The sequence below is a fragment of the Talpa occidentalis genome, unplaced genomic scaffold, assembly GCF_014898055.3.
Source record: "Talpa occidentalis isolate TD23 unplaced genomic scaffold, MPIMG_talOcc4v2.1 talOcc4.12, whole genome shotgun sequence".
NCBI lineage: Eukaryota > Metazoa > Chordata > Mammalia > Eulipotyphla > Talpidae > Talpa > Talpa occidentalis.
The window spans coordinates 48,879,307-48,899,080 of NW_023601212.1; the positions used below are offsets into that span (position 1 = coordinate 48,879,307).

The window sequence follows — 19,774 nt, forward strand, 5'->3', positions numbered from 1 at the left end:
TCTCTAAGGAGCAAGAAGGGGCATGGGCCCTTTAAAGACAGCCACCCCAGCGCCTAACCCCTGTCAGCTTTTTCCCTGACCCTGCCAAGTGAAGGGAGCTTGCTTTCTGATATCTTGGCAGCATGATATCTCGCCAGCATTTATAATTTGTATTGAAACTTTCTTATACTTCTGCTCTGAATTTTCTGATTAGTGGTGCCATTGGGAGGCTATTAGACATAGTTAACATCCACTTTGACTCACAGGAATTTTTGTTTAGAGACCGGGGCAGAAATGAAACTGCCCAGAATCATCAGTACTGAGCAGATGCATTTCTCATCTTATCCCAGGATGTGGTTTCTTTTCAGCACTCGTGGGAGACTGGAGAAAAGGGTAAAAACATACTCAGTGAAGTCCAATGTTTTGAACAAATCTCAAGGACCAGGAATATGTTTATCATGTCTCCTTTTAGTGTTTCTCATGACCATGGGAATGTTAGGGATTCTTGCTGCAGCTCCACTTTACCTCCTGCAAAGCACAGATTAGAATTTCTCCATGATTTCTTAATACTATTGGCAACATGGAAATTCCAAGATCTGCTTATTTATGGGTGATAAGAGAAGAAATGTGTATGTACGTGTGTGTTCTTATATTTAGTATGTATACTGTATACATTAGTATAAGAGAGCAAATTAAACCAGTGTTTATACCCAGTTTTAAACAATTTCTCATCATTATGAACTCTCAGGACAGAGGAAAAAAGTATTGAGGTTTGTGACCAAAACAGGCAACATAAATACAAGTCATCAATTTACAGGACATGTCAAACATCATGGTATGTCACCAAGCCCGCATGGATACATGCAAAACTCGCTCATCTCAAAACAAACAAATAAAAATACTAGGAAACAAAATGATTTTAAAAACCTACAACTAATCTGACAAGAAACTAAGTCTTAAATGAGCTGGTCTGATGAGGAATTTCTTTTTTGATATTAGCTAATGATAATCACCACTTAGACCTAAACCAATCCACTTTATATGTCACAGGTAAAAATGAAGTAAGAACAAATAGTGACAGCAAGACTAAATGATTATGAAATTATTCATGCTTGCTTGTTTACATTGCCTAAACAAATTGTGAGTTTAATAGCTTCTGTCTTAAGATTGGTCATGCCAAGAAGTAAGTTACTCAACTTTAAAATTTTCACAAATGTATTTTTACTTCACAAAGAACTACCTTCATTAAGAAGCCAAAGCTAACCAATACCAGACTATGCAGATTAGGTAGGGTCTAAGATCTGTTCTTTTTTTAATTTTTGCGTAGAAGATCTGGGGTGTAGGCCAGAGGTATGGGGTTGGGGTGATGAGAGGATTCACCAGAGACAGAGTGGGAAGCAGAACAGACAGATCTAATGAAATACACTGCTGAGGGGAGCAGTGGGCAAGTCAGGAGAGGTCTGCTGTGCCATATGTGGCTCAGCATCCTAGCCAGGATCAAACTCAGTCTGTTGTGGTGATAGTGCTGAGACTTAATCCCTAGGTTGACAGGAAGGACCATATTTGAATATTTTTAGCTGAGAAAGCTTAGGCACAATTCATAAATTTGCTAATTATTCTTGCCTGATAATGATCCTTGAGTTTGGCTGTGGATACTTTTATACTATAGATGTGGCATCAAGTAAACCATAGACAATACGCTCGAAGAATGTTTTTTACAACTGTTGACTCTTATCAAGTAAGACTCTGGGAATAAAAAGTGATTAATTCTGCAACTGACAAAGAAGATTCTAGACCTAGATAAAAGACTCCTGTAGCATGTCTTATTTATTAACACAATTGAAACATTTTGCTGATAAAACTATTGCCCATGACTACTCCAGCAACAAATTTTACTCAAAATATTTCACTGTGAAATGGTGTTGCAACTTTAATTTTTTATTAATGAATTGATTTCCATAAAGCAAATCTTACACTTAAAATGGCAGATTCAATGACTAAAAAGTGATTTAAAAAAGCTTCCCCCCTCCCCTGCCAATCCTTGAGACCGCTTGGATCAAGCTGAGTTCTGGGTCCTGGACCTAGACTACAAAGGAGGAGGGAAAGTGTAACTCATTCCCGACCAACTGGAATCTGTCAAAAGGACACTCTGAACTTGCACGACAAGGAAACCACGTGAAAAGGTGAGTTTACTGGGCAGCTAAGGAAGGTGCAGACAGATGAACTGGACAGCACATACTCATTATCATTACCACAATGCTACTCCTAAGGTGTACTAATGATCTACAAAATTGGTCTGTTTCCATCCTTTCCATCTCACTTGTCAGCCTTGCTGCAGTAACCTTCGGAGAGATCCTGAGCTTTTCATATTCTACTGAGTTATTTTTGCATTACTTTCTTGATAAAATATCATGACATGCTTCTTTCTCTTAGTCCCCTAAGGTGTGTGTATCCATTTGGGAGAGTAGATTTGGGCTGTTAAAATAGAGGTTGTTTCCTCCTTCTAATTCTCTGCCTTTTGCTTATTGAATCTCGCTTTCTACTTAATTAGAATAGCAAGTTCTTTGATTCTTTCTGAGAAGCTGGAGCATGAGACTAGAGAACGTTGGGGGAGGGGGCGGGGGAGGCTGGCCAAGCTGAGACAGGAAGAATAGAGTCTCTAGAAGCTCTAGCTCTGGGTTTCAGGCACTTTAGTAAGAGACTTCCCTCCCCAGGTTCTATGTACATTCAAGGAAAATGAAAATAAGGAGGCCCCAGAGGCTGTCTGGGCTTGAGGGGGTGGTGAATGAGGTACCTGCTAGCAGGACAGACCTCACAAAGGGCCATTCCTTGAGGAGAGAGTCATTGACACAAAGAACTTCCCTCCTGCCTGTTCTTACTCATATCAGCCACTTTCAGAAAAAATGGGAGGGACATTTTTCATTGGTAAGCAGGAAATGAGGCTCCAGACCCTTCCTGATGTCCTTTCCAGCCCATGCCATTGTCATGATCTCTGATCATTGCCAGCCTTGAGTTGGCCTTTGTAAGAAGCAGCAGGGCCCGAGAGGTGAAGTTGGCGGGCGGGGGAGGGGGGTTCCTTCTGCCAGCATCTGGGCACCACTTCATACTCTGAATCATCTTCCTGTCATTGGTCTTGGCTGGACCACAGCCACAATGTCCTGCCCTGGGCTGAGTGAGGGGCTCTGACTAGCTCCCCTAGCAAATGAAGAATGTGAGGGGTGGGAAATGAGTCATTCTACCCCAAAGGGAATTCACTTTTTTCTTTACTAAAGAAAAACTATTGTATTGTGATCCCTGTGACGCACCAAGATTGGGTCTGTCCCATTTAATTCCTGCAAAACCTACCTCTATTATTCTTTTGCTTAGCATCCTTCCTCACTGTCCTCCCCTATATGCCTCTCACCTCACACTGAGCACATAGGCCAAGCTAGTTCCCTTTAATGGGTGGAAGACTAAGTGATCACAGAGTCCAGCAGAGTAACACAGTGCACCCAAGAGACAAAGAAAGACCAGGAGGTCTTTCTTGGCTCTACTCATGCAGACACTCAGACATTCTATAAACTCCATATTTCTGAAAATGCCATGTTTCCCCCAGGAAACCCAGCTCCCTGTTTTCCTTTGTTTCATTTCCTGGATTATGACTGCTCTGCCTAAACAAATATCTTCTGTCTTTCTCTCTCCAACAATAATGTCATCTTGAGAACATTCTGGGTCTCTCTTAGCCTCCCACAAAGCAACCTTTTCTTGGATTCAGAGGGTCATTTTCTGGGATTTCCTCTAAGACATTGCGATCTCTTGATTTTTTAGGGAAACCTAACCAGAACCTTCCTCACCATCATATCCTCCTTCAGGACCAGGACACACAATGTAATATGTAGCGAGCACCTTAAATGACAAGCATCATTTAAGAGGAAGGTGCCTAAGGCTGCAAAGAGTAGAAACCATGTTACCTGGCCAGCACCATTGGGAATGTGTGGAAAAAGACCTTGTGGGGTGAATACCTAGGGATCAGGGAAATGACATTCTTTGCCAAGCTCTATGCTCTATGCTGCTGTGTGACCCTGGACCAGTCATTTCATCTGGTGGATCTCTGCTCCATCATCTTTTAAAGGAGAATACTGGGTCAACAAATCTCTAAAGGTTGCTATAAGTGATTGATTCCATGATCCTTAGGCAAACTCTGAGACCCAAGAATTCCTATCTCTTCTTTTCCCTCCCCTGGAGATTACTTCTCTCACCTAGGAGGAAAGACAGCTCCAGGCACACTGCTCTACTATATTTTTGGGTTGACTCCAGTTCCTCTCCCTGGAGACTTCTGAAGGCTGTCGCTGATATGAAATTTGAGGGTGAAGAACACTTCCTGGTGTCAGATCTCACCAGACCACTCCTGGCCAGAGCTGACACTAGATTTTGATAAAATTATCCTCTGTTCAGGGGCCATTCCTCAGAGACAACCAGAAACCAAGAGCCAGAGACGGAGATGAGACCAACGCCCAAGAACATAATTTCCTTTAGGCTCTCTGAGCAGGAGGTGTGTGAGGCCTCAAGCACTGGAACAGAGTCTGTCAAAATTGTTTCCACGGGCAGCAGAGGTAAATGAGAAACTAGGGAGGAAAGTGGTGAAACAGTTTAGGTGCTCATGACCTCTCTTCCTCCAAGATCTCTGTTTTGTGTTGTCCCTGACTGGTAGATTTCCACAGACAGTGACTGGGTGCTGGGCTCAGCAGGAGATATGACCAGCCTCAGACACAAAGCCAAGAAAGAACTGACTGCTAGGAAATCATCAGTTCCCAACAGGGCAACAAATTATTTTTCCTAGGTCATCCAGTCTTAGCATTATGACAGATGGTTCCAGGCCAAATGCGCAATGAATAATTCCAATTAGCAAAGATCTCTAGGGTTGAGTGAATTCCTAACATGTTTTATTTAAGAAATGGCTACGTTATTTGGATTTGGCTTGTCTATGTGAATCTTCTCAGATGCCGAAATGTGACTAAGTACAGCCTCCAAGAGTTTCCATGGCGAGCTGAAGTTTCCTTAGAAATTCCTGGGCTGGCAGGGATGCCTCTCTTTGCCACCAGTCACACCCCCACAAGGAATGAAGACGGACTGTCTCTGTGTGATTCCAGGCTCACATCCTCTAGAAAATGGGTTTCTGAAGCTAAGGAAACAAAGCCTTCTAAGAAACCCTACTATTCCCAGTCAGGCTTCAGAATATGAAAGTTTCACTCCTGACCCCAGACCACTGCTGCCGTGTGTGTGACCCCTGGGAGAGTGTGTGTGGCTGAGCCTTCTTTACTGGGTGTAGGCCCCACGCGCTTACTGGTTGCCGAGGCAGGCTTCGCTATCCTACCTAAGGGACATGATACCACAGGAATGCATCAAGATGACATATGTAAAGAACCATGGACACTGATTTCATCCAAGTTCTATGAAGAGTGAACAACACCAATTTTTTTTTAAATTAAAAGAGAGAAAGAAAAGACAAGAAAAGAAAGAAAAGTAGCCCTTTGTGGTAAAGGGCATGCTGGGAAGGCGAGAGCCAGAGCCGCCTCCCCAGAGCATGCTGGGAGGATGGGCACCAGAGCTGCTCTCTAGAGCATGCTGGGAGACGGACGCCGGCACATCTTCAAGGACTGCTCTTCCCCCAACTCCCACCCTGTTCCCTCACCCACCCCCAACCCAGAGACTAGAGGAAAGTTTGTCCAAAGATGACTGCGAAATCTGGTATGCCGTGGTTCTCTGCAGGTCCCCACACTGTGGGGGGTTGAGTCAGCAAGTGGGGTAACAGTCAAGATGAGGAGATGGAGAAACAGCGAGGCAGGAGAGAAACAGGGGGACTGACAGACTGGAGGGGCCAGTGTGTTGGCAGAGGACATGGGGAGAGTGGAGAGCGGGGCTGTGTGGTCGCTAGCCCGAGGCGTTGATGTACAGCTGGCTCTTGAGAATGTAGTCGATGACAGGCTGGGACAGGTAGTCCACCACATGGCCATCCCCATGCTGCAGGGCCAGCCTGGACAAGAAGAGATGGCAATCAGATGGACATCCTTCCCTGAAGCAACACAGAAGGACTGACCTGCCCATTCTCAAGGGAAGTGCTTACCTAACACGTCGTGACCAGCCTTGGCTTTGGGCAAATAAATGTATCCCTGTTAGGAAAATCCCTCCCCCATCCTGCTGATGCCACGTCATCCCTGAGGGAAGTCATTTAAGCCCATCTGTTCTTCAGTTTTCTCCTGTAAAATTAGAGCACTATTTGGGTAGCTCATTCAGTTAGTAAAAAGATTAAATGAGTTATACAGAGCGCTTAGAATTGCATCAAGCACACAGTGGGCATTTTAATGTTTTATCTCTTCTTGTTTCACTCCATTGTGTTTCTCTGCAACCTGTTCTCATGAGAATGAAGCCACAATCCCACTGGGGTTCTTATGATGAAATCCTTCTTTTCCTCCCAATAGAAGCCCCGATAAGAGAAGAAAAACATAGAAAAAAATACGTCATGACTTTTCAACAACCCAATAGTGTCCATTCTCTTCCTCTTCTGTTTTGGTAGTAGAAATGTCTGCGTCTTAGATGGGAACATGGCGGCCGAGCTATAAATTCTACTTTCTAGCCTTCCCTGAAGCAGACATAGCTGCATGACTGAGGCTGAGCCTGTGGGATGAAAGGAGGGTGACGAGTGCACCTTTGGGTGGCTTTCCAAAAGACAAAGTTCTTTGTCACGGACTCACTCTAGGGGAAGTTTGGACTGAGGAAAGTTGTATGGAAACTAGTGAGCCTCTTTGGCCAAGGTGTCTCTCGCCATTTGTCAAACGTACCTGCTCTTGGTTGAGCTGACAACAGACATGGGATGGTTGATGTCATCCTTCACCACCATGATGTTGTTCTAGGGACAGAGCAGAGAGTGGTCATCAGCCTCTCACACAGTCTTTTGTATCCCCGTTACTCCAGTTTACCCCCCAAGGGACGGCTCACAGTAGAGAGAGGGAGGACTCACCTTGTATTTGCGGAGTATGGAGGAGTGATTCATGATTCGGTCTGTATCGGCTGCATCCCGGGGCACCACCACGATCCCGAAGTCCCCCACAATCACCTCCATCTAAAGAAACAGAGAGGGGGGAGGGAGAGGGACAGGGAGGGAGAGTGCCCATGGGTGAGGCCATGTCTCCAACCCCCACAGAGCCACTACTTAGCAGGGTGGAGCTATCTCCCATGTGTAACCCCAAGCTTTAGTCCCAAACTTGCCTTTTCACCCCATCAGTCAGCTTGTTCAAGTAACAACCCGTAAGTAACAGCGTGAGCAGGATGAGTGGGAACTTTGCCTGGCACATTAAGTGTCTTCTGTAAGACACTTAATAAATACCTCTAAACTGCATGAGCATATGGGCTCCTACGTGTCCAGGCAAGAGCTCTCTAACTCCCGAGGCTCCTGTTGAGTTCATAATGCTGAAGAGTAACCAGAATGACACACGGTCCTTACCTGGGTGGGACGGAACCCACTGCCCTGAAAGCACACCCCAGCCCCCAGGGGAGGCAGCAGAGGGAGGATGCAGGGTGGTTCCCTGGCTGACCCACAGGCAAGCTGCTGCGGGACCTAAGGGCAGTGCTGAGCAAGGGAGAGCTTAGAATGCATCCGTGTGGGCCCGGCATGATGGGGGGCTACTAAGGGGTCACTTCTGAGATCAGTCTCTGACAGAAGCTTACTGTCATATGACAAACGAAATTTTCTCTTTATTCAAAGAAATAACATTTTAATTTTTTTTCCCTAACGATAGACCCAGTAAAAACTTTGGAAACCCGGGGGGCGGCGGGGGGGGGGGGCGAAATAGAGATCAATCACAACCACACAATCCATGTTGCCACTGCTACTGTATTTCTGCCCAGAGTTTTCCTCTCTACAAATAAGTGGAAATAGCCACAACTAGATGGAACTGCAAAAATGAATCATTTCACCTGCATTTTTTTGAAAGTTAGCAATATATTGTGAGCACTTTCTCATATTAAAATTATCAGAATATATATTTTTAACAATTCTCCTATTTTGTTGTCTATGATATGCCATGATATGTTAACCCAATCCTATATTATAGAAGGTGAAGGGTTCCTTCTGATTTTTTTGATATTGTACATACCACTTTGTCAAGGATCTTTGTACATAAATCTTTTTCCATATCTCTGATGAGTTAGTTCCTTAGGATGGGAAGTAAAATAATTGGAGATATTTCAAGCTCTTGAGACATATTAACTACGTTGCTATCTAGAAATTCGTGCCAGTTTTTATTTTCAAAGAGCCTGAAAGTTATGGCATTTAATAGACTTGGATCTAGCCTGGGCATAGAACTGTTTAGATCTTGCCAATTAAGGAACCCAGATGGGGAGCGACGGGCAGGGGAGGCAAGTTGCTTCTAAGCAGTATAATTTATTGAGCAAGACCTGCTCTGGGGCAAGGGACCCAGGTTTCCCCATAATTCTCCAAGCAGTTGCCACAAAAACAGACATTATGGAGCACAGTGGAGCCGTCCCTTTCTCTCTCAGGATTTCTGTACCGGTAGAATGTCACCTCAGAATCTGACTCACTGGTGCCGTGTGTGCCCATGTGCGCATGCACAGGCAATGTATGTGTGCCCTGGGGTGTTTCCATCCACTTTATCTTACTTCTCCATCGCTTACAACTAGAGCCAGAGCTGCAACTAGAACTCTCATGTCACCAAAATAAAAGGCTGACTGACGGTGTCCTAGGCAGGAGCTTGTGGAGAGAAGTTAAAAGTTAGGTGTAGGGGGCCTCCCTGGTGGTTCAAGGGTTAAGATGCAACCTATGAAGCAATCCGCAGCCACCGCAGCATGAGTTCGTTTCCCGACCAGCCAGGGAGCTACCCACATGGAGCAGCAGATCTCTCCTGACTCCCCTGCTGTTTCTCTCAGCAGTGTACTTCGGTCAATCTACCTGTTCTGTTCCCTACCCTGTCTCTAGTGAATCCTCTCCACCCCCCACCTCTGGCCTATACCCCAACTCTTGTATGCATAAATAAATAAATCTTTACCAAAAAAAAAAAAGTTAGGTGTAGGATCCCAGAGTCCCCATGGGATCATGCTGCTTGGGACATACAGGGCAATTGTATGCTGCATCTGTGGTGGTGTTAAGATCTGGCACATTGGCACCAAAACTTTGACCTACAAACCAGCAATGTTAGGGAGACTCAGGGCAGGGAGTTGACTTGGATTGCGCTCCTCCTGCCACAGTTTAGATTATTGCACAGGGATTCACTAGTTCTCAGACTTGCCTGCACATTAGAATCACCCGAGGGGCTTTTAAAACTCCCTAAGCCCAGCTCACACCCAGGATCAATTAAATCAGAATCTCAGGAGTAACAGGTACGAAAATTCTCCAGGTGATTCCAACATGCAACCAAATTGACGAAACTGTTCTAAGTACTGATTAAAACTCCAGAGGATTTGGTAAGGGGGAGGGAGAGACAGAAAAGGGGAGAGGTGGAGGAGGAGAGGAGCTGGGAGGAGCAGGGAAAGAGAGAGAACATCTAAGTTGGTAGCTTGGAGGATCCTCAACTGCCTGCCACGCAGCTGTTTCTAGCTATCTGGTGCAGGTTGCATAATGAAGGTGCTGCACTCAATTTGATTCTGAGAACTTGATAGATGTTTCATATATGATGTGTGAAGTAATGGAGCTATTTAGCATGAGGCTTCTAGTTGAAAATATGAAACCAGTGGCTCAGAATGTCAGTCAGGCCTCATGGGGAGTTGCCCTGTGGGTGATATTAGCACAGCTGCTGCTTTCTATTCAGGAACTAATGCTCTGAGCACCCAATCAATAACAATGCAAGGCTGCTCAGTGGGTGGCGAGCAGGTGGAGACCTTGCTGCTTGAGATATTTTCCTTTTCTAGAAACAGGTGATACACTTGTCCCCTGGGAATCACAGATGGCATGAGGGAGACTGGCTGTATGGGAAAAGATGCACAGATTTTCCACACCCTAGAGGCACCTCTGCAGGTGTGACCTCGTCCCATGGGTACCCTTCTCCCTCCAGGGGCTTAGCTCTCCTTCCCACCTCTACCCCATCCCCTGTCTCCTGTCTTCCCCAGCCCCCAGGATGGACACCACCTTCTGGATGTCTTCCTTTCTCGCCAATAGCTTTTTTCTGGTATCTTTCTGCTGCCTTGCGCTGGTAACTTCTCCCCTCCCTGACCTTGAATGATCAGAGTACCCCAGACTTCAGTCTTTGGACTTCTTTTCTTTTCTAACCACACTCATACCCTTAATCATTTCATTAAATTTCAAAATTTGAAAGACAAACTGAAGGTTCTCAAATGAGTCCCTCCTATGTGGATGTCTGTAGGGTAAGGTAAAAAGTATCAGGCCTTTCTGCCTTCCCGCCCTGTGGTCCTGAATGCATGCCTGATGGCGGGCACCTGAAGTGGGTACACCTGGGCCGAGACTGTGTTTTTAAGGGTGGCATCACGGGGATGCTAGCAGAAGCCAAGAAAGAAGCAGAGAAGAGAAGCAGAGAGAACGCGAGAGAAGGCCGGAGAGCCCAGATAGAGTGAAGACTTGCTGGGGGCTGGGAGGCCTGCCAACCTCCCAGCACCCCCAGCACCCCTGCCTGCCATGTGCCTAGAAAATCCCCCAAAAAAGCCTGCAAAAGCCACTGAGGGTTCTAGGACTGACTTCTCTTTTACCCCGTCTGCATGGGATCACAGAAAATCTGCCGTGTCATTCCTGCTCTTACTACGTCTCTCATAAACTTCAGGTTCCTAGAGCCAGCTTTTTTTCAACGTGCTCCCTTGACTGGAACATCAAAACGAACATGCTCCTGAGTCCCTGAGCCCTCTGAATTAACAAACCAACCAACTGACCAAGGAAATGAGAGAGAGAGAGAGAGAGAGCGGGAGAGAGAGAGAGAAAGAGAGAGAAATTCCCCTAGCCCAGATGCTTTCCTTATACGGTTTCTTTTCAATTGGTGGAAACTCTCATTTTTGCTAAGGCCAACGCCTTCACATGTTCTTGATTGCTTGCTTTCACACCCCACTTTTAATCTATAAGTTATCCCATTGACTCTGCCTTCAAAGCAAATCCAAACATCTGCTCATTTCTTACCATTTCCATCACTTCTATCCTGGTCCACCTCTTTTGGTGGGTTCAGGAATTGTCCCCGATGATATCCAAGTCCTAACTCCTTGAATGTGACTTCAGGTGGCAAATGTGCGCAAATGTGATTAAACATTGATTAAATATTGAGATTTTCCTCATGGGTCAAGGTGGACTCTAATAATGAGTTCTTACAAAAGGAAGAGGGAGCTTGTAGGGTGAGTAAAGTATCAGGCTTTCTGCCCTCCCACTATTAGGACTGATGATGGATCCCTGCGGTCCTGAATGTATGCCTGATGGCGGGCACCTGGAGTGGGGTGTGGGCATATGTAGGTGGGTCCACCTGGGCTGAGACTGGTCTTATAAGGGCAGCATCACGGGGACGCCAGTGGAGCAAAAGAGAGAAAAGAGCAAAAGGAGCAGAGAAGCAAAGGCCACTAGAGAACGCTGGAGAGCCCAGGAAGAGTGAAGATTCGCCGGGGGCTGGGAGGCCTGCCAGCCTCCCGGCCCCCTGTCACGCCTGCCTGCTGTGTACCTGGTAAATGCAATAAAAGCCTGAAAAAGCCACCCAGGCTCTGGGACTCCTCCTTTACCCCGTCTGCTCTGCTCACAGAGATTCTGCTCCGTGCCATCCTGCCACTACAGAGCTTTAACACAGAAGAGAGCAGACTATGTGAAGATGGAGCAGAGACATGTGAAGATGGCCTCCAAGGTTGGCTCCAAGGTGGAAGAAGGGGCCTGGAATGCAAGAAGTACAGTTCTCAGAGCTGCAAAAGTCATGGAAATCGACTCTCCCCAGGGATTCTGGAGGGACTATGTCCCTGCCAATAACTCAGTTTTAGCCCAGTGAAACCTATATCTGACTACTGGCTGCCATAGGTTTAAGAGAACCAATTTGTGTTGCTTTAAGTCACCATGTTTGTCACAACAGAAAACATTCACCCCCCATTATCTCTCCCTTGCATTTCTCTGGCATCCCTGTTTTTCTCTTGTCTTTTTCAGTCCATCCCCAACAACCACACTGATAATATTAGAATATAAGTCAAATTATGTTTCTCCTTGGTTCAAAGTCCTTCAATTAAATATCCCCTCCTTGGTGAGACCTTTTCTGGCCACACTATATTCCAACTTGTGTTCCTGTTGAAATATGTTGCCCACTTACCCTACACCCTCTCCCCCTCCCAGCCTCACCCTCATCTGTGTTTCGTGTTCCTCCTTAGAATTTACTTCCATCTATCATCTTGTATATTGTCTTTTTTTGGCCATTCTTTTGTCTCTTTCTCCCCTATAAAGGTAAACTCCACAAGGGCAGGGATTCTGGGGCTAAGTCCCCAGATGAAAGGAACCCAGCATGTCATAGGTGCCCAAAAGTTGCTGTTGATTAAATGGATTCCTGCAGATCCTTCTTGGGCCAGTTGTAATTGAGGTGTTAGCTGTCTCTGAATATGGATGGAAGTCTCACACCTAATGGGAGCCCTGGAAGACCCAAGGATGTGACACTAAATAAGGTCCCTATGAAGGACAGAGAGACCTCACTTTGGCCGGTTCACAAACTTGATCTGATTGGTCAATAGAATCACAGTGGATCTTTGACAACAATAACAACAACAAATCCTTCAGGCCTCCCATGGCTACAGTGGACTGGAGTCTCTCCTTCTCAAGAGCTCCCTCATCCTTGTGATGTTCACCATCACATTTGGGAGATTCTTGCTTTAAATCCCATGAACAGTTGCCTAAGCTGCTAATACACTAGTTTTGGGATGAGGTCAGAATGTGACACCTTTAATTCAAAATGGATTAAAGATTTGGATGGAAGAACCAAAACCATAAACCATACTTAAAAGAAAACCATACTTAAAAGAAAAAAAAAAAAAACATACTTGTAGAAAACCCAGGGGACACACTACGGGACATCTACTGCAAAGATGTATTTGGTGACTCAACCCCAATAGCAAGGGAAACAAAAGCAAAAATAAGTGGGACTGTTGGGGGGAAAAGAGGTCCTGAACAAACTCCACAAATAGGTTTTATGGACTCCATCCCAGACCAAAGAGAGCCAAGACACCAAGGACTACAAATGTCATCACCACCAAAGGGAGGACTGCTGGGAACTGAGGGTGGAGTTAAGCAGCCAGGATTGGTATATAACCAGACATGTGGGCCTTAGGGGTCCTTGTTTTTTTGCCAACTTTCAGCATGCTATTGGGGTTCCAGCTCAGTGGAACTGGTAGGACTTATTCACCAATTTATTTCCCTTTCTCCTTGAGTTATTCATGTCTTCATTTTCCCTTTTTGTAAATGAACCCTTTACTAACCTTTTTGTGTGTGTCTGCAGTTAAGTCTTATTATAAGTCCCTTTTAAACACGCAGGTGAGGACCCACAGTCAGGCTAACCCATTTCACACTGGGTTTTCCCTGTAACAGTTCTACATCAACTAAAAAGTTTTTATACCCCAAAGAAAACAAAAAAGAAAACTATGGAATGGGAAAAAAAAATATTTGCACATCACACATCTGACAAGGGGCTAATTTCCAAAACATACAAAGTTCTTATACAAACTAACAGAAAACAAAACAAAAACAGACAACCCTGTAAAACAAAAAGGGCAGAAGACTTAAAAAGACATTTTTCTAAACAAGAAATTCAGATGGCCTACAGACACAGGAAAAAATGTTCAATGTCACTTATTATCAGGGAAATGCAAATCAAAACCACAATTAGATACCACCTCACCCTGTGAGAATGGCCCATATCAAAAAGAATGGAAACAACAAGGTTGATGAGGATGTGGTGAAAAGGAACTCTCATCCATTGTTGGTGGGAATGCAAGTTGGTGCAGCTTCTTTGGAAAGTGGTATGGAGATTTCTTAAGAAAATGAAAATGGGGCCTACCCAGTGGCGCAGCGGTTGAGCACTGGGTTGCGAAGCTGCACACAGCCTCTGCAGCACCAGTTCGATCCCTGGCTGCTCCCCGGCCACCGGAGGAGGGTCCCACATGGCTCTCAGACCTCTCCTGCCGCCCGCTGCTCCCCTCAGCAGTGTCTTTCTGTCCTTCTGCCTGCTCTGCTCCCTGCTCTGGCTCTGGTGAGTTCTCTCACCCTCCTGCGTTTCTGACTGTACCCAGTGCTTGTATAAATAAATAAAGAAATCTTTAAAAAAAAAAAAAAAGAAGAAAAGAAAAATGGATATTTCATATGATCCAGCAATGCCTCTATTAGGTATTTATCCTAAATTTATAAAAACATACAAAAAGACTTACATATGATTATGTACATAGCACCACTGACCACAATGTTCAAGTCATGGAGCCAACCTAAGTGTCCTTCAACAGACGAATGGATAAAAAAAAATTGAAATATATACTAAATGGAATACTACACAGTTGTGAAAAAGATGAAATAGTGGCTTTGGGACAAAATGGACGAACCTAGAGGTGATTATGTTAATTGAGATTAGTCAGAAATTGACTAATCATTCAGTATCATTCATCTATGGAATATAAATAATAATATAAATAATAATAAATAAGAAAACATACATAGGCAAAATACAGCAGAAATAAATCTTGGACTTAGTGAAAGAATTTAATGGTTATCAAAAGGAATGGGGGGGAGGGAAAAGAGAGGAGGGAGGCAGGGGGTGTTGGCACAGGTGATTCGGTAGAGGGTGAGTGGAACATGTGCACATATGGAAAAGCAAAAATGTAACACCAAAATTAAAATAAAAATTAAAAATAAGACACCGGGCCTCCCCTGGTGGTGCAGTGGTTGAGCGCTGGGCTGAGAGGCTGCCTGCAGCCTCTGCAGCGCCGGTTCGTTCCCTGGCCGCCGGCGAGGGGCCCACAAAAAAAAAATTTGAGACACCTATGAAACAAGCAACTCTGGGGATTCCAGGGGGATAAGGACGTTCTCCCCATGCCCTGGGGTGTGGGGGTAGCTAGGACAGATATCTGACCCCAGGACACAGAGGGCAGCTCAGGCACCCTGCCCATGGAGCTGCAGAAGTGAGCCCATACCCCTGGGGTGGAGCTCCTGTTCCAGCACAAGGGCTCCAACACGTCTGAAGCCTTCACAAGAGCTCCCTAAAGCTGCTCCTTGGGGGTGGGGAGTGCAGTGGTCAGCACAGCAGAACTGTCCTGATTGGCAAGTCTCCTTCCCAGTGGTGGCTGGTGTTACCTGGTTCTACCACACCTCAGTGGGCAGGGGCCAGATGCAATGTTACTTCCCAACCCCTCCCCCTGCACACAGTGAGCCCCTCACTTTACTCTGGCTTAGGTCATGTCTCAGAGGTGGGATCTGTGCCATTCTCCTTCAACTTCCTGGTCACAGGCACTGCTTTGATTCTATCTTTTCATTTTCTGGTCAGAGGTCCTTCAGGGGAGGCAGGGCTGAGATGGGGAGAGGAAGTGGGAGGGGGCACTGTTTCCCCAAATCTGGGGACTCTGAGGGAAGGATATGAGACATGGTGAGGCAGGAAGCAACTTGGCCTTGGGAGAAAGAACACTCATAATGACCCCAGTGGCAAATCTCTTGGAGAGACTGTGGAGTGATGATCGGCCTCGAGGAGGCTGAATTTCAAGACCTGCCCTGCTGAAATTTCGTGGATGCTTTGTGGGGGAGGGTGCCCCACAGGCTAAGCCAGGCAACTTCCTGGACACCGAGGACAGACATGAGCAAGTCGGATTTGGCTTCACCTCTTGTGTCAGTCTCTATCTAGCAGGAGATATTCAACCTGTGATTAGTTATGTCAGCTGTTTCTATTGCTGTGAAAGATAAGGGGAGGTTCTGTCTAGTGGCTAACATCCTAGAAGGGTTAATGTCCTATGTGTAACTGGCAAGTTTGAGCCCCATCTTGTGATGGAGGCAAAAGTGCCCAAGACAGACCACCCCAAGATTCTCAGAACTGGTCACTTCAAGACACCCTGCGCTGGTGGGCAGAGTTTTTTTTTTTTTTTTAAAGATTTATTTATTTATGCACACAAGAGCTGGGGTACAGGCCAGAGGTGTGGGAGGTGAGAGGATTCACCAGAGACAGAGTAGGGAACAGAACAGGCAGACTGACTGAAGTACACTCCTAAAGGGAGCAGTGGGCGAGACAAAGAAGTCTGCTGCGCCATGTGGGTAGCTCCCTGGGTGGGGATTGAACTCGTGCTGCAGTGGCTGCGGATAGCTTCATAGTGCTGCATCTTAACCCCTTGTGCCACCAGGGAGGCCCCTGGTGATATCCCTTCAGACCGAGGAAAAGCTTCTGTCCTTGCCTGAATCCTTCATACTTCCCAGTCAAAGAAGAAGAAATCATAACATCCTAAACTTCCTCCCTTTTTCCTAATCAGAAAGCAATCACTGCTCCCTCTTTTACGACCTAGAAAAATGTGGTTCTGGGGTATTGAGGGGGGTTATCTCATCCAGTTGTAGATTTATCAGTAAATGTGTCCTCTCTAAGAATCTCATTTTTACTCCTAGAGTAAGGATGCAGCCACCCTTTATTGTCTGTCATGTGAAGTCCCCCCACCTTGATGGCCCCAGGTCCCTAAACACAAGATCAATATCCCTGACCCACTCCATTATTTTTCAGAATTTACAACCATGTAAATTCCCCATTCACATGTTACTAAGTTTTGCCTTTTCTCCTACTAATCTGTCTGATGTTAAATTTGTTCATCGGTTCAAACTCAGAGGAACCCAGATGGGGTGGGACTGGGGGAACTTCCTCTGAGTCCCAACAGAGGCAGAGACTATCTTATGGGCTGGACTCCTTCAATCAAGCTGTTCTTAGCTATGCTTTGCTTCTTTCCTTCAACAAACTTTTATCACGTGTACATGGTGAACCAGGAACTGTCCTGGTTCACCTTGCCAAATAAGACAGGCCAGTTTCGTGTACTCACTGAACTCACCTTCTGATAGGGAGCAATCTTGAACAAATAAATACATAAATAAGAAAATATCAGGTAGTGCTAAGCACAGTACTGAATTATAAAGCAAATCGACCTTTATGTTAAAACCTAAATGATAAGAAGGGACCAGACTTAGGGATAGCTGAAGGAAGAACATTGAGAGAGGTCACAGCTTGTGCAAAGACCCTGAAGTGGGAAAAATGGTTCAAATCAAGAAAAGTAGACAGGATTAGACCAGGAGAAAGATAGGGGTTTCTTTCTTATGGCAAAGAGAAGCCATAGGGTTTGACTTCTATTAGGTACAGGATCCAATTTACATGGACTTCCCCAGGCAAGCTTAGCTGATAAAATCCTCTGTAGGATCATTTGAGTTCAGGATTCAGAAGCTCAACTACATCTGGTGTCCTTAGAGTTCTGGGGAGGGGGGAGTACAGGAGTGACATGGATCCTCTCCTGTCTTCTCCAGATGAGGACAGTCAGGGATGAACATGGGACTATCAGGACAATGGGATGCTTAAGGTACCTGCAATGCACCAGGAACGACACAGAAACTTTATTTACTATCACAATAAATCCTTCCAACAACTCTCCGCTAAGATGGGTGCCTGGCAGAGGGGGAAAGAGAGACGCAACAAGATTTAATAACTTGTCTGAACCAGTAAGTGAATTTGAATCCACTCTGGTCTGCTTTCTAGGCTCTTTCCACCACACCACACCACCTTCCAGATCCACTTTAAGACTCACAATTTAGTGACTTAAACTTTTTTTAGTTTAAAAAGATTTGCATGGGCCTCCCTGGTGGCGCAGCGGTTGAGCGCTGGGTTGCGAAGCTGCCCGCACCCTCCGCGGCGCCGGTTCGATCCCCGGCTGCTCCCCGGCCACCCGAGGAGGGTCCCACATGGTGCGCAGACCTCTCCTGCCGCCCGCTGCTCCCCTCAGCAGTGTGCTTAGGTTCTTCTGCCTGCTCTGCTCCCCGCTCTGGCTCTGGTGAATTCTCTCACCCTCCCGCGCTTCTGACTGTACCCAGTGCTTGTATAAATAAATAAATAAATCTTTAAAAAAAATAAAAAGATTTGCATTTGAGAATGGATTCTATCATATTTTTTCCTCCAAGTTTAGCATGGCCAAATCCTCCATTTGTTACTCTACATCGCCCCCTGGAGTACATGCTTTTGTATACTTGCAAGCTGGTTATAAAAGATGCCAGGAGAGAGCTCCCAGGAGCCAGGAAGTAGGTTTTGGAAACATGCTCCACCCATTCAGTCAAGAATTCTTCCACCCATTTTGGCTCCTGCTTCATTTTTTTTTTTTGAGGGGGGGAGGCGAGGAGTAATCGACAGAGACTAGTTTCACAATCAAGAAGGCAGGATGCTTTTCAAGGGTGACTCTCTTAATGCAAATATTTGAATGATTCCTCAGAGGGATTACCCAGAGAAAACCATATCAGCTCCCATTTCCAGTTTGATTGGGGGTGTGGGAAGGCAGAGGAGTCTAGACTCAAGTCAATGGACTGAAAACCAAACCAGCTGTGCCTTTCACACGAGAACCAGAATCCCTCATGATAGGAGTGAACCCTCCTCCCCCTGAGCCTGTAAATTCAGCATCAGTCTTATCGGTGTGGGGGCATAATTCCTGGGTGGAAGCATCCATCAGGCTTCCTGGCTGAAGCTGGACTGTCTGATAAAAACCATCTGAGGCTGAAAAACCAAATGTTTGTCTTTGCTCCATTTGTCCCAGAGCCCTGGGATTTCTTCTGGAGTGGCTAGTGCCCCAGGCTCTTCCTCTGTTTATTTTCTTTGGTTGTTTTCCCATAGTTGGTGGATATAGGAGGCAGTTAGTCCATGGTTGGTTGGCTGGAAAAATGTAGACTATGGCCAATGAGAGCCAGTCTGTGGAATGCTGGGCTTTGAGAGATGAAAAAAAAAAAAAAAGAAGAAGGAAAAAAGAAAAAAGAAAAAAAGAAAAGAAAAAGCAGTTTCCTTATTGACCTATTTTTGGGACTTAATATGTCACCATTAGATTTTCATTCCTGTGGGTTAAATATTGACCCTTGCCTTTAAAATGCAAATACTATTTGAGAGTGGTTAATACATTTAATTATTAAACTTAATGCTTTTGTCTGTTTGCTCCAAAGTCAAAAGTTCCCAAGTAAAGACCAACATTAACCTTCTGTTGCAACCAGACAGAACCATCTCCTCAAAAGGTCACTTGTTCCCACCACAGAATCTTGTACAGCCTCCTCCCTACCCAAAATGCCTTCTCTTCCTCCTCACTTAAGTCCATCCTACCCTTTATTCAAAGCCCAACTCAAGTGCTGCCTCTTGTTTTGGGGGCTGCTATGAATTATTTCTATCATTCCTCTCACAGGGGCCCTTGTCTGGATTGAGGATCTAATTAGGGACTGTGTCAAGTCCTGTTGTGTGAAGTTTGTGGGAGAGAAGTCAAAGTTACTCCATGTGAGCTTTGGCTTCCATATTTGTAAGCAGGAATAGAGATTCTACTTCACAGGTGTGTTCTGGGAGTTAAATGTGAATGAGATATAACAAATGTTAAATGAGTATCAAATGAGATGTCCCACAAGAAAAGCTTTTAGTCTGTCTCCTCCCCTAGAGAGTAAATGCACAGCCCAGATCTTGGTCTATTTTGTTTTCTCTGTTCTCCTCCCCTAGAACAATGTGCTGGGCACATCATTGGTAGAAAATATATTTAAATAAATGACAGTTGTGAAAAGAGAAGAAAAGAAAAGAAGAGAAAAGAAAATTAAAAGAAAAAAGAAAAGAAAAAAGAAAAGAAAAGAAAA

General features: G+C 45.3%; 1 protein-coding gene across 1 annotated transcript in view; it reads right to left on the reverse strand.

The window, feature by feature from the left end:
• Nucleotides 1-1,902: 1,902 nt before the first annotated feature.
• NMNAT2 (nicotinamide nucleotide adenylyltransferase 2) overlaps nucleotides 1,903-19,774 on the reverse strand; it is a 186,493-nt gene continuing 168,621 nt past the window's right edge. Inside the window, exons 10-12 of the mRNA XM_054693401.1 lie at nucleotides 6,977-7,078; nucleotides 6,798-6,865; nucleotides 1,903-5,992 (exon numbers count right to left, since the gene is read on the reverse strand). Coding sequence (XP_054549376.1) covers nucleotides 5,890-5,992; nucleotides 6,798-6,865; nucleotides 6,977-7,078 — 273 coding nt within the window. The 3' untranslated portion in view covers nucleotides 1,903-5,889. The remainder of the gene's footprint in view (nucleotides 5,993-6,797; nucleotides 6,866-6,976; nucleotides 7,079-19,774) is intronic.